Consider the following 17,640-nt stretch of genomic DNA (forward strand, 5'->3'; position numbering starts at 1 on the left):
GATTTTCCGTTGAAGCCTGCACAGGCGCAGATATCTCCACTAGTGTGAATTCACAGAGTAACACTTGAAGAAACATGGTTACAAGTAAGCAACCTGTCTTTTTTCTGATTATTATCATTCTTTGCTATCATTCCTTTGGATTATCTTGCTTTGCAACACTTTCTCTCTTATTCACAGAAAAGAGAGGAATAACAAGCCTTTCCTTTCTTCCTTTCCTCACTGTTTGTCTTCAGATATGAGGTAGCCTCCTATTTTTCTCAGTAGGAATATCCCACTCCTTGCATGCCAAGGAGGGTTCTTCGGAATATCTGGGACTCATTCCCCTCTCCAGTGCTACATGAAATCAATATCAAGTTAAGGACTAGATTAGAGCTAAAGCAATGGGATAGTGAGTGCCGACCAAGTAGGTGAGGGAAAATGCCTCCTCCTGCAGCTTTCTTGTAGCACAGATGCCCAGAACAAAATACAGAGTAATGAAGACGTAACAGAACAATTGGAGATTATTTTGGGTACTGTGAAATACCCCAGTCTTGCCATTATGGCAAAGGCACACAATTTGAAGCTGCGAGACAGGGTGAGCTCCCATCTGTCAGCCCTAGCTATGTAGGAACATGAGAGAAGCCTCCCAGCAGGCGTCCCCTGGGCAACGTCTTTGTAGATGGCCAATTCTCTCACACCAGAAGCGACTTGCAGTATGTTCTCAATTCACTTCTGACATGATTTTAAAAATTTCAACATGGAAGCTCAAACTGTGGCTACAGACTCTGCCAATTCATCTGTCTCAACAGCAAATAGCCACACCTTAGTTGGGTCTGGACAGATTGTAATCTTCCTGCTAGGGCAAGGAGAAGTTTTAAGGTCTGAAAAATATCTTGCAGTTACTTTCTGGCCTGCAGCAGAATTCTCACCAGATCACTTGCAAACCATCTTGATTGACACATAGCATTTTTTTCAAAGGCAGACTCGAAGGCTTTGATTTCCAATTTTCTAGCATAATCCAAGCTTCATGGGGGCTCCAGCCTAATTCGCTTGTCCAAAGAAGACAATTTAGACAGCTCTTTCTTCCCCTCCCCAAATGCGCAGGACGGTGTACCCTTGACTGATCTGGAGGATAAAGCATTTTTTCAATCATTTGGCTCTTCCCTCCTGGAGACTAACACCTTCTGAAAAAGGCACTTCAGATTTTAGCTGCCTCTCAGGGCCACAAAAAAACCAGTATTCAGATCTTCTGCATAGTTTAAGGGAGTGCTTTATCATGGTATCACCCCCTTTAAGTGTCACTTTTCCAATACACTGCATTTTTATAGCTAGGGATACAGGGAGCAAGCCTCCCATCAACAGGCTATACCAAAAATATGTAAAGCAATATTCTAATCTTCACAAGTGTATGACTAAATTACAAGTTCCTCTTGTAGATGCCCTAGTATCTTCCCTAGTCTCATTTGTTCACACGAAGAATGGCGTGGACACTGACAAACAGAGTCATTCTTTGCTTTCATTCAGTTAAAGCCAGAATTCTAACTTCATTTCCACCTTTAGATCTAAAGACAACAGATTCTACAGACCTTAGTGGTCACTATGGATACAAAATTAGGCATCAGCTTTTCAGAAGTCTGGCAGGCTACAGTCCTCCTCTGCCACCAAATATCAGTGCAAGAACCAACAATCCTGGTGCCAAATCTCCAATAGAGGGAAGTCTTTGATGGTTCAGAAATGTACAGGAATTTAACCACGTTCCAAATTGAAGCTCTATAGAAAGCGCCATCTTCTCAATGGTACAAAGGATGCTGTTCAATATTCTTCATTGCATCTAAGAATAATAAATCATGGAGAACTATTTTAAACCTGAACCAGATTATTCAGTTCATTAGAAAATGTAAATTGCCAATGGGGATCCCAAAATCCATCCTGGAATCTCTCTTACTAGAAAGCTTTGTTGCTTCTCTGGATTTAATTAAGACTTCTGTATCTCTGTTCTGCCATTCCCATGGGCACTTTCTCCACTTTGCTTATTAGAATGACTACTGTTAATACGAGGTCCTTTGAGTCAGCGTATCCCTGCCCCAAATATATTCACAAGAGTTCACAGTAGCCATGACTCACTGGAGGATTGCCACCTTGACATTTACCCATATCTCAATAATTTGGTTAGCCCTTCTGTTTCTCTTCAGTAGGGACTAAGAGACATGTATAATGTTCTCACTCCGTGATGAAGATCTTCTTCAGGCCAGTCTTAGGAATGTCAACTGGTTCTGTGGCAGGGGATTCAGCATGTTGGAGCTGTCATCAACATAAGGTGGAGCAAAGTGTCACTCCCATCAGAGTGAACCCAGACCACCAGAGAAGCCATCTTCTCAAGAAAATAAGCATAGCATATCCTTAAATGTTTGGAGCCCCTGGTGGTGCAGCGGATTAAACCACTGAGCTGCTGAACTTGCTGACCGAAAGGTTGGCGGTTTGAATCTGGGGAGCGGGGTGAACTCCCACTGTTAACCCCAGCTTCTGCCAACCTAGCAGAAAACATGAAAATGTGAGTAGATCAATAGGTACTGCTCTAGTGGGAAGATAATAGCGCTCTATGCAGTCATGACGGCCACATGACCTTGGAGGTGTCTACAGACAACGCCGGCTCTTCGGCTTAGAAATTGAGATGAGCACCAACCCCCAGAGTCGGAACCAACTAGACTTAATGTCAGGGGGAAACCTTTACCTTTACCTTTTATCCTTAAATACTCTTTAAGGATGCACATACTACATCTGGGTCGTTCCCAGATGGTGAAGCTGGGGGACACCTGCTCAGACCCCTGGCCATTGACCTGTGGGGTTCCACAGGGGTCTATTTTATCCCCTATGCTATTTAACATCTACATGAAACCGCTGGGAGAGGTCATCCGGAGTTTTGGAGGGCGTTGCCATCTCTACGCAGATGACACGCAAATCCACTATTCCTTTCCACCTGACTCCAAGGAAGCCCCTCGGATGCTGAACCAGTGCCTGGCCGCTGTGGCGGACTGGATGAGGAGGAACAAGCTGAGGATCAATCCTGACAAGACAGAGGCCCTCCTGGTCAATCGTGCGTCGGATCGGGGTATTGGGTGGCAACCTGTGCTGGACGGGGTTGCACTCCCCCTGAAATCACAGGTCCGCAGTTTGGGGGTCCTCCTGGATTCAGCGTTGACGCTTGAGGCTCAGGTGTCGGCGGTGGCCGGGAGGGCCTTCGCACAACTCAAACTTGTGCGCCAACTGCGACCATACCTCGTGAAGTCTGATTTGACCACGGTGGTCCATGCCCTAGTTACCTCCAGACTGGACTACTGTAATGCACTCTACGTGGGGCTTCCCTTGAAGACGGCCCGGAAATTACAACTGGTCCAACGCTCGGCAGCCAGATTAATAACGGGGGCAAATTACAGGGAGAGATCCACTCCCTTGTTTAAGGAGCTCCACTGGCTGCCGTTCATCTTCCGGTCCCAATTCAAGGTGCAGACCATCATCTATAAAGCCCTGAACGGTTTGGGACCCACCTACCTCCGTGATCGTATCTCCTTCCATAAACCTGCCCGTTCCTTGCGATCATCCGGAGAGGCCCTGTTATCACCATTGCCTATATCCCAGGCTCGCCTTGTAAGTACAAGGGAGAGGGCCTTCTCTGCTGTGGCCCCCCGATTGTGGAACTCACTTCCCACTGAAATAAGGCAAGCTCCCACTCTGTTAGCTTTTAGGAGAGAATTAAAAACATGGCTCTTCCATTGTGCTTTCGGTGAGTAATGTCTGTCATATATCTCCGTATTACTCCCCTCCGAACTTCTATCCTCCAGATTACCCCTTCCAAATGTCCCTGCCCATAGTGGAGTACTTCTCTGTCCCTCTCACTCCGGGTTTTATCTTTGTGTTCAAGTGGCCTGCCCTTGATTTATAGTTTTTTTGTTTTTGTTTTTTTCTTGATTTCTTGATGTTCTGTTTATTATTATTTATTGTATTTTAAATGGTGTTATGATATGTTGTTCTTATATTTTATTATGTTGTATTGCTCTGGGCATGGCCCCATGTTAGCCGCCCCGAGTCCCCATTGGGGAGATGGTGGCGGGGTATAAATAAAGTTTTATTATTATTATTATTATTATCCTTAAATCCTCTTTGTCTTAACCTTAGAGCAAATCTATGCCAAACCACTGCAATAGTTCCTTTTCTCACACCAGGAAACAATAATCAAATAATATACCTATCCAGCAGTTCAGTGATTCCTATTAGTAGGTCTATGCAGCCATATGAATGAATGAATGTTTATTTATATCCCATGCCATCTCCCAAAGGGACTCGGAGCGGCTGGAGAGGAAAAATCTGGAAAACAGCAAAAGTCCAAATAACAATATATTAGAGTCCAGGTTGCTGGAGAGCCCACTGATGCCAACACTTACCATAGGTCAGGTGAAAAACAAGGATCTCACTTACATATTTAACTAGCTAGGCAGGAATGTAATCAATGTAGCCTTTCCTACCGTAGTGTAGGGCCCGGCAGTCCTCATTAGAAATTCTGACAATAGCTCACATCTATCACCAAGGAAAGACTTGTTCTCAGTCTCTTGCGGGGAAGCATTCATCTTATTACTTTAGTCAGAATCCTGCCTTCAGTTCATAGAGGCAGAACATCTTCAGGGCAGTCTGAACTCAGACTGGCTCCTACTCTCCAGACAGAGGACTTCTAGGATAGTAATAAATTATTTTGGCTCCCTGGATATGGACCTCTTCATATCACAAAAAACCCAAACCCAACGTGAGCAGATTTCTGTCAAGATACAGATTGAAAAATAATAATATAATAATTTATTTCTTATATGCCGCCTCCATCTCCCCGAGGGGACTCGGGGCGGCTCACATAGGGACAAAGTCCTAAAAACAACAGTTGACCTATACATAAAATAGTACAAGTTGCAACATTAAAATACATAGCAAAAGCCAAACAATTTTAAAAACTTTAAATAACCATATATCAAAGCAGTTAGGCAAGGAAGTGGGGCTGTTTAGGTCCAAAGGGATAGGTGCTGACATCTAACCCTGGCCAAACAGTTTTGTTACCCATTATACTAAGATAAGATGTAATGGGGCCAATGTAGTTGGCATAGCTCCAGTTTTGCTGCAGAAGATCATCCCAATGGCCTTCAACTCAAAGACACTTCCAACTCTCTGGATCTCCTAGATCAGAGAGAGTTGGCTGTCCTGACCCAGAGTGCCTTCAGATTTACATGTGGAAGTTGAATGTAGCATGCTAAAGGACTGTGGGTCAAGGAGGTGAACACCACCACATCATCCAGATGTGCCCCCAATCAATAGGATTTACCCTGTTTCCCTGAAAATAAGATATCCCCTGAAAATAAGACCTAGTAGAGGTTTTGCTGAATTGCTAAATATAAGGCCTCCCCTGAAAGTAAGACCTAGGAAAGTACGTACCATACAATGTTGTACATGGAAATAATGGAAGTAACAAGTCTTTATGGGAATCACAGTTTGTCTGGTTATGCTGGTCTGTGATGACAACTACTGTACAGTATATCATAAATGTTCATTTTTTGTTCAACAATAAATGTTAATTCTTCTTCATGGAAAAATAAGTCATCCCCTGAAAATAAGACCTAGTGTATCTTTGGGAGCAAAAATTAATATAAGACACTGTCTTATTTTTGGGGAAACAGGGTATTAGTACACCTTAAGAGTTTTTCACAACATAAGCATAAAATTATCAACTTCCTTTAAATTTATGTTCCATCCTTGTTGTAATTGCTGCAAGAGGGCTTTTACAGAGATTTGAGACCTAGTACTAAGAGATCGACTACACTATCATCCCCTTTCTACTTCTCACAAAGCAGGAGAGACTTCCTGTTCAAACGTGTGAAATCCCTAAGGGTCTATTACTCATCTCTCTGCTTGTCCATAGCATCTCACAGGAAAGAACTGTGTATCATCAGAACAAACTCTACCATATGGACTCTAAATGTATTCTAAAAATTTTCTCCCTACACATGTCAGAAAGCAATCTTCCAGCCATTTGTCCTCTTGTCAAACCACTGAAAAAGATTTGTCTATAGAGCCATCCCTATTTTCTTCCTTTGTTACTTTCAGTCATGATGATCATACAATGGCAGTCCTAGGTTGCTGTCATCCGTGTATATATAGCTATACTAATTAGCTTTTGTAATCTTTTTTTTTTTTTGAGAAAATTGAGCTGTAATATTGACTTTTCAGATGTTGTTCCCCTAATGGGGATGCTCTGAAAAGATCTGTATCATTCCTGTCTGTTGGGGGTAGGAGGGAGAAATAAAAGTTGAGGATGTCCCCTTGGCTGCTCTGGAACTGTTCAGGGCAGCTAAGGGAACTAAGGCCACAAAAGTGACCTTTTGTGGACAGTCTTTATAGGTCATTAACTTAAAGCTGATTGAAATCAAAGGCCTGGGGATACTCAACTTTCACTGCTGAAAATGCATGTATCACAGGAAAGGACCAGCATTTCTTCCCAAAGTATAAGAGACTGTTATTCGTTTATGCATAGTCCTCATGGCTGGAGTAGTTTTTGTCTCTAGTCCCTTGAGCTGAGAAATATGCAGGAGGCAGGAAAAGTCATAAGACAGAAGTGTTCTTCCAGTATAATATTAAACTCTTGCGTAAGGTAGTTTTATCAATGCATTGTTTAGTTTTCGTAGTTTCGTACAGTTGATATTATTAATCAGATCTGTGGCCAGTTGAAAGACTATATCCCAAAAGGGTTCATCAGGGACTGCATCACCCCACTGAGCTTTCCCTCAAAGATCCCTAATGGGAGAAAGAAGGAAGAAAAGGGGGGAGTCCACTTACACAAGCACATGTCCCAGACATTTCCTCAGCTTTCAGCACACTGTCGTACTTTTGGGAAAAAGCCAGGAAGGAAAGTGAAAATTCTACATTATTTCTCCGCCTTTTCAAGCTTTTTTCATTTTAGATGCAGGCAGCAGCCTGTGGGGTCACTCTGTGCTCGTCCTTGTGGCCTCTTTCCAGGGCATCCCTACCCCCCCCCTCCGGCGCCACAATTGGCGCACATCAGATCTTTGACTAGCCCCCTTTTCTCCAAAGATGGAAGTGGGCGACTGGCAGCAAAAAGTGTCAAGGTTTTGGAATGTTGCATTTTTTTTCTAAAAAATGTTTACACTTCTTCCCCTTATTTTGTGCCCCCTTCACCAGGACCAACTAATTCATATTGTTTCACAAGTCCAAAATTGCATTGCTTCTGTGGCCGGCTTGTACTTCTTTCCCTCATTAAAGATATACTCAATATCCAGAGACGGAAATGGAAATGAGGATGCAACTGTGAAGATATTTGAAGTTTTTTGAAATTTATAGTAGTGATTGGGAGCATTGATTCCATCACAGAATTTCTGCTGAACATTTAAATTCATGCCACTCTAAATATGTAGATATAAAACTGCTTGTCTACAGATCCACATTTGATTTATTTATCCCAGCAGGCCTTGCATTGGGACCTGATATAGAGGAGCAGGTGATAGGTTCCAATAGTATTAATGCTGATCTTCTGTTTGTTGGTTGGTTTTTTAATTATCATCTTTAACTTTTTGAATGGCCCTGTGGTCTGAAAAGAAGTGCCAGCAGAAATGGTGGCATGCCCAACTATCTTAATTTTTCCAGACTTCCTCTGGCTGCTTGTGTTCTTTGCAGTCATGTTTGCAGATGGTGGGTCTTGCTGCTGAACATCATGGTTCTTATACTCAATGGTCCCCTCAAATATGGCACTAGCCCCATCATCCAATACTGTTTGTTCTGGGTAGCAGCAGCTCTTGATACACACTGGCAACAATCTAGGCACATTTCTAACTTTACCTCTTCACAGCACACACACTCAATTGTCAAGAGCAACTTTGTAACATCATTTACATACAAGCCCTTTGGTTTTATATGGATGATCTTAAGTTTACTTCAAGAGCAGGGTCCGAAAGGAGCAAGTATGTTGCAGTGGTGCTTTATTAAGATATTCAGCACAGTGTAGCAGTTTTGGAGTTGGACGATGATGCTGGTGACCAGGGTTCAAGTCCCACCTCAGCCATGGAAGGAAGCCCACTGGTGGGAGACCTTGAGTGAGTCCTACTTTTTCAGCCTTTGTTCAGAGGTAACCTCCCTCTAAACAAATCTTACCAAGAAAACCTTGTGAAGTGTTCACTTTAGGGCCACCATAAGTTGAAATTGATTTCAAGGAACACAGCTACAACACAAAGTTAGGAGTGGAAAGGGTATTGGAAAGCAATTTGAAAAATGCTCAAAACCCTTATCTAGTTTTGAGAAGAGTCCTGTTCTGATGAGAATCTTCACAGCTCAGATATTATTCTATGCAAAATTTGTACATGACTATTGGCCACAAAAAAGAACACTTTTTGAATTGAAGATTACTTCTCTGCATAGGAAAAACTCTTCCTGCACAGAAAATGCTGTGGTAGGGGACCTATTTCATGCCAAATTTGCATGTAGTTGTTTTACACAAAAAAACAGCATTTTATGCATAGAGAAAACTGTTTTCTGCTCAAAACAACCAAGTGGGAAGTACCAAATTGTGCATAATCCCTGAAAGCTGGTATTTCCTTGCAGTGAAAATAAAATTGCTAAAATTACTCATTGCTTTCTTCACTAAAGAATTACATCCCTCATCTAAGTTAGAAAAGCAGTTAAAGTGCTTGATATTGTATGCAGGTTATTTAATTAGTCATGGCTCCAGGCATTGGATGCTAAACATCTTTGTCAGCTTTTGGCTCTTTTTGTTTTGTTTTCATTTTGGTATGCTGATGACAAACAGCAGCTCTAAACTTCAGCATTGTACAAAGGCATGCAAAAATATATTATGGCAGCAATGGCTGGCATCTTTTTTTTTCCACTGCCAAACACGAGGTGTTTTAAAAATGATATCAGTATACCTAATGACACCGTTTCTTAAACCTTAGGTCCTGACCCCAAATGGGGTCTCCTTAGCTCAATGTTGGGGCCACAGAAATTGGCAACAATAAAGACTTTCACTTTGTGGCTACTTTAGACATTTACTGTACATGAATTTGTTCTGTGTTTACAATAGACTCTGCGGAAGATGCTTTAGATGTACCTCATAAAAAGGAAAATTATTCTGTTTAGCAAAGTTTGCAAATGCTGATTTGTTATTAGTAAATGTTTGATTTTTAACTCTATTTTATCTATCTATATACCCGGGGTCACATAAAAATTGCAGAAAGAAGTCGCAAGTGGAAAAATTTGAGAAGCCCTATCTAATGGTATGATGATCAGAAGTATAGCCAAGGGGAGAAAAAATATCAAGAGCAGAGAGAAGCACAAAATTCTGAATTCTTTATGTTTACCCCTAATATTAGAAAAATTGTGATGTTCAGATTAAATTAACTGAGTGTATTTCTGAAGAGTACACAAATGAATAAATGAAATGTTGTAAGGTTATCTGCAGAAAGCTGGTATAATGACTTGAGCATATTATTTGTTTATATTCTGCATGTGCAATCATGTACTTTAGTTCTGCATACTCTTATATCAATGAAGCTCCTTGTGGAGAGAAAAAGCATATAAATAAACATCATCATCATTATTTTACAAAAGTTCATTCAGCGAGTATACAGGTAGTCCTTGAGTTATGAACATCCGACTTAACGAACAACTCATAGAGACGAACGGTGCGAAAGTGACCAGCTGGGGAGTGGTGAAGTTAGCTGTTCCTCCCCAGCCAAGGAGAAGGAGGCTGGCGAAGGAAGCCAGCAACAGGCTCCTTGGCCCCTCCTCTCCAGCCTTGGCTTCCGGCCAGCCTCCCGTGTCCCTCACCCTAGTGTTTTCTGAGAAGGAAGGGAGAGAGCCTGTCAGCAAGCTCCCTCCCTTCCTCCTCGGCCAACTGGCTTGAGTTCTATTTTTAAAATGTGCCCATTCCAACTATAAACAAATTCAACTTAAGAACAAACCTACAAAACCTATCTGGTTAATAGGTTAGGGACTGCCCGTATATCCTTTTCAAGTGCATGACATATTTTGGCCTTGTATGAATAATTATGCTCTAATTAATAGATCTTCTATATGACATAAATGTATAATTTTGATGTAGAAGTGTAATTGGGGAAATTACAGCTGATTGATTGGAGTTTTGATCAATCCTGCTTCTTTTTGCTGTTTCATTTCCTAGGGGGGAAATTGTAGCCCTATATTCATAAGGGCTGTTCAACACTCACTGCCGCAGAGTGTGGTGCAGGCGCCTTCTTTGAAAGCTTTTAAACAGAGGCTAGATGGCCATTTGTCAGGGATGCTTTGATTGTGCTTTTCCTACAGGGCAGGGGGTTGAAGTGGATGACCCTTGTGGTCTCATTCAACTCTATGATTCTATGTTCTCTAGTTGATAGTATATGCTTAGGACCTTATACACAGAAGGTTGAAAATCAATTTGGATCAACCTAGATTATTCCAAATTGGATGTTTACTGTGTGTGTGTGCGCAGATAGCCTGCATGTCCTTCAATCTAACAGATAAACAATTTAGCAGAATTTTAAGTGGGAACCTTCAGAAAGATCCTGGGAGATCTGTCTTGAAGTGATACATTAATATAAGTAAATTAGCTTTACAATAGGTCCACAGGAGTTACTAGCAACTGTTACTAGCCTACCATGTTTACATTAAACATATTTAGAAAGATTTTTATTTACCATAGATGACCGTGGGAATGGCTGTTTGCATGTTGGAAATATGTCTCCAATCAGAAGTTCTGGTTTTTAATATTTGTAGCTTTCCTTTTTCTGAATGCTAGTGGCATACTATGAATACAAGGAGAAGTATCTATGAAAGCAGAAATGACTGTATTTCGTCACATAGTATTCTCACTTCTTATCCCCTTTTTATATCAAAAAAAGGAAGGTGCGACTATTATGCAATAAAAAATCTGCCTTAGATTCTCCAGTTTGTTTTTTAAAATAAATAAATAAATAAACTGTCTTACTTCTGAGACAGGAGGAAGGATGATCCAGCCTCAAACAGCTCTGTTTCTGTTTGTTTGTTTGTTTGTTTTCTAATTGCTTTGCCTTCAGAGAAAGAAGGAATGAAGAGGGAATTAGCCCCAAATGGCTCTGCAATTATGCGAGGAACCCAAAAATATTCATTTTGCCACCTACAAAATGGGGGTGTGACTATTATGCGGTGGTTACTATTAAGTGATGAAATACGGTATATTGTATAACGGTATTCCAGGTTACATTACAGTATCAAGTAATTCAGAGAGGGCAATTTAAGTATTCCATCTTTGATAATGTCTTTTTAGTAAACAAAGAAATAGGGGCACAGGTATGGTGTATAAGACATCTGTATTGTATATGACAAGTACAATCTATCAAAATATTCTTCAACATCCCCCTCCCTACTGAAATCAATAATAATAATAATAATAATAATAATAATAATAATAATAATAATAATTTTATTCATAATACCCCGCCCCATCTCCCCGAAGGGACTCGTGGCGGCTTACATGGGGCCAAGCCCGGTCATCAACATTATAAAAACAAGCAGTAAAACAAATCAAGCAACAATAAAACAAGTTATAAAAACACATACAATAATGATAAAATCATGGATAAGATCTGTAGGAAACTGGGCCAAAGTGCTAGTTATGACGATATCATCAGGGAGGAGTGGTTATCCAAAGTGTCATAGCCATCAAAAGTGCTAGGAGAAGCGTACATACAGGACTATTAGTGATAGTGAAATCAATGTATAGTGAAATCAATGAGCATTTTTACTGTAAAAGACTTGTGCATACTATAATTGTAATTGGTAAATAATCTTAAGTTGATTTTTGTGCTTACATTTTGAATAAACAGAAAAGGAAAAAGGAAAAAATAATATTAATGGAAAAAAAACCAATGGCAAATTCAATAGTGCTTTCTTTTCTTCTACAGATAATCCTGAAATAGTCAACCGGATTGGACTGGAATGTCAAGAGGCCTCATTGAGAACAGCAAAGCATTGTTACTGTACATACTACCCTGTCTCTTCCTCAATAGAATTGCCACAAACTGCATGCTGAGTAAAGAGTTTGTTCGTCTGGACAAATCACAAACACAAAGAGCTAGTGCTGCTATATCATATATGAATATTACATATGGTATGCTTAGTATACTCTAAAAACTAATCTAGTTAACTACCTGATGCCAGCTGTGATGGTTCAAGACATAAAAGGGTAACATTTTAGTTTTAAAAGTTTTATACAACACCGTTTACTTCTTAGAAATGCCGTCTGACCACCATAATTATAGCTAATGTAATTAGTCCTATTCATATATTATTGTAGGGTTCACAACTTTATGGATCTTTCAATGTTAGCAATAAGTGATGTACATTGGCCACTAAACCCAGGATCCAAAGAGCCACATAGTCCCACATGGACAAGGTAACATTGGATGCATATTTGTCAAACGTATTTGTCACCTACTTTGCATGCTGAATTACTTTCTGAAAGGGCAGAGAGTTTCAAAAGTAGTTTGTAACAGCACAAAAGAATTTTCTGCTTGAACCAAAATGGTGAATGCAAGACCTTGAGTGTGTCATAGTGGCTTTTTGGATCTTGGCCAATACATATGAACTGCAGATTTGACTTTTAACCCTTTTGACGATTTTGTACTCTCTTTAAAAAATTCACTTCTCTACTGGGCAGTTGATGCCAAGACAAAAGAGGTGTTGAAAAAGCAGAAACCGGTATTCCTGTACCTAACCCCCCCACAGTCCCAAATAGAGGATCCAAGGTAAAGCACAAAAAGCAGAGATGCACCTGAGCTGATTTTGGACACATACGAAGAATTTGTACCAGAATCATGGCATTCTAGAATTAAATTAAACCTTTGCACGGTATGACTTTCATACCCCTAACAAAGTCTTGACTATGTTATTTTACAAAGAGAGAGAATATTTTTTAAAAGAAGCCTTTGCAGAAGTGCCTAAATTTTGCCACACCAGACTTGAAACTAAGTGACACTGCAGTCTATCATCGAAAATACAACAAGCGGTTAAGCTTTCAGATTTGCAATCAGGTTACCAAAAAGCTTACTCTGAAGTAGCTTCTTCCCAATTAAAGAAATGAGGCTGTAGGTGAAAAGATTAGCATGATATTCTAATTTAACTCAAGCTGAATGCAGTCGTTGTTAAAACTGATAAGTGACTTTAATTTAAATGATTAGAAAAATATTAAATGGGATATAGAGAGAGTTTCATTTTAATCCATTGTTATTGCTGCCGTATTTTTAAAATCAGGTTAAAGACGTTGTAACCGGATTACAGCACAGAGAAAGAAACTAGTTCTTTTAACTTTTTCTTTTAAAAGCTTATTTTATGTCACAGAAATAAGAAGATATCTTTAATACAACTATATACATATTATATATACACATACATATATATGGACAAAACAGATTTTAATGTTTACTTTTTTAAATACTGTGTTGATTTACAAAGTAATTATATACATTTGATTAATGTAGGAGGTTTGTTTTTAAAATTTGTTTCCTACACTATTGTACCAAATATGTCACATTTCACATTTTATATGTTGCACACAGATCACATAAGTACATAGTTTTTAAATTATTGTTTATAAAACAAAAAAAGCAGCTGTCCTATGGAAATATGTATAATTTAAACATCTGGGTTTTTTTTCCATGTGAACATGATAAATGATTGCAGTATTTTAACTTAGCGTTTCAGATTGATTCTAAAATCTTTAGCTTTGGCAGCACTGCCTAGTCTAAGAGAACAGAAGCACTAATTGATTTTTTTGTTAATGAAATTATTTTTCAGTGTTACTCTTCTTTTTCAAAGGTCTCATTTGTTTATATTAAAACACTAGCTTCGATCACATAAAGGGGAGAACACTCTACACCCCAAACTGATAGTAAACATAGTGTTTGTAATCTTGCATTTGTTTTATTTTGTGAGGAATATGTATCTTTTTATTTTTACTTGTAAATTTTCTGAATCATTATAACTAGATTGGTAACCTGGCCATTTACTGACATCTGTAATTGTTGGATTTTTTTTTAAATGATCCATTTAAACATTTGATAGTTTATTGGACAACACTAAATGGCAATTTATATATGTTGTTGAAATATTTAAACTGTAGAAAGAATATTTTAGTGCACCTATTATGTTTAAGCAATTATTTCATTAGAATCACTCCGATATTATTTTCTTTTTATTAATGATCAAATTTTCATTACCTATCTGAGTTTTCCTCCTGGAAAAAAAGAGAGAGAGAGCGCGCATGTATTTTTGAAAAAGAGAGTTCCGATGTAATGGTTCTGTTCCTATGTTTTGAAAATATTTATGTCGATCCGTATGCTCTTTGTTTCAGAATAGTGTTGTTGGTTTTAATGGGACTAAACTGGAATAAATGGCCTGAGCATCACAGTTTAAGAGCATGAGTCACAGAGATTGTAAGGCAGAAAAAGCTGTACCTGCTGAAAGGCAGGCCACGCAGGCCACTCTTGAATGTAGCTGCCTTGGCTGAAACCATTACCTGCTTCCTTAGGGTTTATCACTAACACCGTAACATGCTAATCTCTGCCACATGTCGGCAGCTTTCTTTTATGTTGCTCCTGCTTCCCTGTTTGCAGGTCTTTCTAGCCTTTCTTCGCTCCACTTCTGAATCCCGCTATGTCTGCGCTTCAGCCAGCTCCCTGCTCTCCACTTTATGTTCCTCCTTTCCTGCCCAGCCCTGATATCCTTTCCTTCAAACAGGGCACATATGAGTAGTCGCTTGGATCAGTCTCATGAATCAGCCCTTTTGGCATCTAAATTAAACACGCTGCTTCATCTTTCTAGTTTGTCTACTTGTCTCACTTGATTGTCCTGGCCTCCTTCTTTGGCCTGAATCCCAAAGCTGATTCTTTGCTTTTACCAGAATGTATCTATCTGCCGAACGAACAGGGTGAACCTGCATGCCAGTTCTAATTTGCCCCTGCAAAGACAGCCTGTCCCTATTCATTCCAGCAAGGCTGTCTAGCGTAGAAGTTTTGCAAATACAGATTTGCACCTATTCATCTTCAGGCAAGCTGTCTTGGAAAGAGCAAAACTGTACTACCCAGTTCCCGTCTCACTCTGTCCGTGCTCGGCCGCACTTTGTTTAATCTCTGTGCCTCTTGCTTCAAATCTGTAATAATATTGACAAATTAATTAGCATAAATATAAAATAATGAGTACATGGTTTTTTATTTATTAAAGAGTAATTTTGTAGAGTACATTGAATTTGGGGAAAATCTAAAACTATTTTTCTGTATAAATATTATTTGCCAAAACTTCATTTATATTTTGGAAAAAGAGTGTCTAATGATGGTAAATGGAGCTTATATTGGTTTTATTTTTATTTTTTAAATATCTCCCTTGACACAACCATGAAATGGGACAATATAGTCAGCAAGTACAGAGGCTGGGACATAATTTCAAGTTACTTGAGATGTCTCTGCATTTTCTATAAGAGCACTTCACCAAAATACCTTAATTTGCCCATAAAAAATGATCAGTGGCGACATTTACACTGCATACTTTCGCTAACAGTTAAATAAGCCCCTTTCTGTTATTCTATGTACTGTAACTATTTAGCAGCCTGTTTAAATACCCATTTATGAGTTTGTTGAGATATTATTTAATTACCCAATGTGCAACCATGGAAATAAAAAGAAGCATCTTAAAATGTCTTTAGTGTCTTGGTGTTATTTCTTTGTTGTGACATTGAAAAGCACAGTGACGTCAACAAAAAAAGTGGAAAGGCAAGCTTTACATCCAAAATTTACATGAATTATGGATAACAAAACAAAATACTGAAACCTAGATTGCTACTAGGTAATGGAGTCTCCCTATGGGCCAGTCTTGCTAGATTAGCCACACTGCTCCCAATGCTGATGGCTGTTAGTCCCCATGAGAAGGAGAAATTCCTTTTACATTTGAGTTTGGGACTGTGGGAGCAACTACCCTGTTTCCCCGAAAATAAGACAGGGTCTTATATTAATTTTTGCTCCCAAAGATGCACTAGGTCTTATTTTCAGGGGATGTCTTATTTTTCCATGAAGAAGAGCTCACATTTATTGTTGAACAACAAAATGAACATTTATTATATACTGTAAAGTAGTTGTCATCACAAACCAGCATAACAGACAAACTATGAATCCTATCAAGAATTTCTTGTTACTACCATTATTTACATGTACAACAATCTATGGTACCTCTTGCAATTTAGGTTTCACAAGGTTTCCACGCTGATTTCTCTCTATTCTAGTTTCAATGTAGTCATGAATGATGAATAATATAATATACTATAATAATAATATGATAATATAGTAATAATATAATGATATACAATATATTAATGAGATAATATAATATAGGATATAATAATAACAGAAAATGATAATAATATGGTATTAATAGGATAATATAATAATGGGATATAATAAGGGGCCGGGCTGTGGCGCAGCTGTTGAGCAGCTGCCTTAAATCACTCTGACCATGAGGTCATGAGTTCGAGGCCAGCCCGTGGCGGGGTGAGCACCCGTCAATTAAAAATAAAAAATAGCCCCTGCTCGTTGCTAACCTAGCAACCCGAAAGATAGTTGCATCTATCAAGTAGGAGATAAGGTACCACTTATAAAAAGTGGGGAGGCAAGATTAACTAATTTACGACCTGGAATGAGGAAGTGCCGTCAGTGTGGATGATGAAGCAGCTGCTCCCCCCTGTGGCCAGAATCGAACATCCCCTCAGAAGAAGGTTAACTTGCCTCTGCGTGTCTCTCTCTGTCTCTGTTTGATGTGTTTATGGGCATTGAATGTTTGCCCTATGTGTGTTATAATGTGATCCGCCCTGAGTCCCCTTCGGGGTGAGAAGGGCGGAATATAAATACTGTAAATAAATAAATAAATAAATAATAACAGAATAGCATAATAATATAATAATAGGATAATATAATAGAATAATAGAATGGAATAGAATGATATAAAATATATTAATAGGATAATATAAAATGGAATATAATAATAACAGAATATGCTAATAATAATAAAATAATAATATGATAATAGAATAGAATAATAGTATAGAATATAATGATATAAAATATATTAATAGGGTAATATAAAATGGAATTTAATAATAACAGAATAATAATATAATATAATGAAAATATAATAGAATAATAATAGAATAATAATATAATGATATAATAATAATAATAATAGAAAAATATAATATAATGATTTAAAATATATTAATAGGATAATATAATAATGGGATATAATAATAGTAACAGAATATGATGATAATAATATGGCAATAGAATAATAATATAAAATAATCAGTTTCATGGCATAGGATAGGAAGATGAGAGGAGAATCCCAATGCGTCCTGTACCTTTAAGGAGCCTTGGGGACGAGTGGAAAGCCCTCTTCCTTCCTTCCCTCCCACCCTCCCTTGCCCTGGCTCCAGGAGCCAATCAGAAGCCTCTGGGAAGCAAGGCAGCATGGCCAGGAGGGAGACGGAAGGAAGGAAGAAACGACAGCAGCCACGGAAGGTTCTTCAAGCCTCGGCTGGGGGACAGG

The 17,640-nt window shown here is 38.9% G+C and overlaps 1 protein-coding gene across 21 annotated transcripts in view; it reads left to right on the forward strand.

The window, feature by feature from the left end:
- mbnl2 (muscleblind like splicing regulator 2) overlaps nucleotides 1–15,746 on the forward strand; it is a 135,963-nt gene extending 120,217 nt beyond the window's left edge. For all 21 annotated transcript variants that reach the window (XM_062975523.1, XM_062975526.1, XM_062975529.1 and 18 more), the window contains one exon: nucleotides 11,958–15,746. In XM_062975523.1, coding sequence (XP_062831593.1) covers nucleotides 11,958–12,085 — 128 coding nt within the window. In that variant the 3' untranslated portion in view covers nucleotides 12,086–15,746. The remainder of the gene's footprint in view (nucleotides 1–11,957) is intronic.
- Nucleotides 15,747–17,640: the final 1,894 nt, after the last annotated feature.

The sequence above is a fragment of the Anolis carolinensis genome, chromosome 3 (assembly GCF_035594765.1).
Source record: "Anolis carolinensis isolate JA03-04 chromosome 3, rAnoCar3.1.pri, whole genome shotgun sequence".
In the NCBI taxonomy this organism is placed as follows: domain Eukaryota; kingdom Metazoa; phylum Chordata; class Lepidosauria; order Squamata; family Dactyloidae; genus Anolis; species Anolis carolinensis.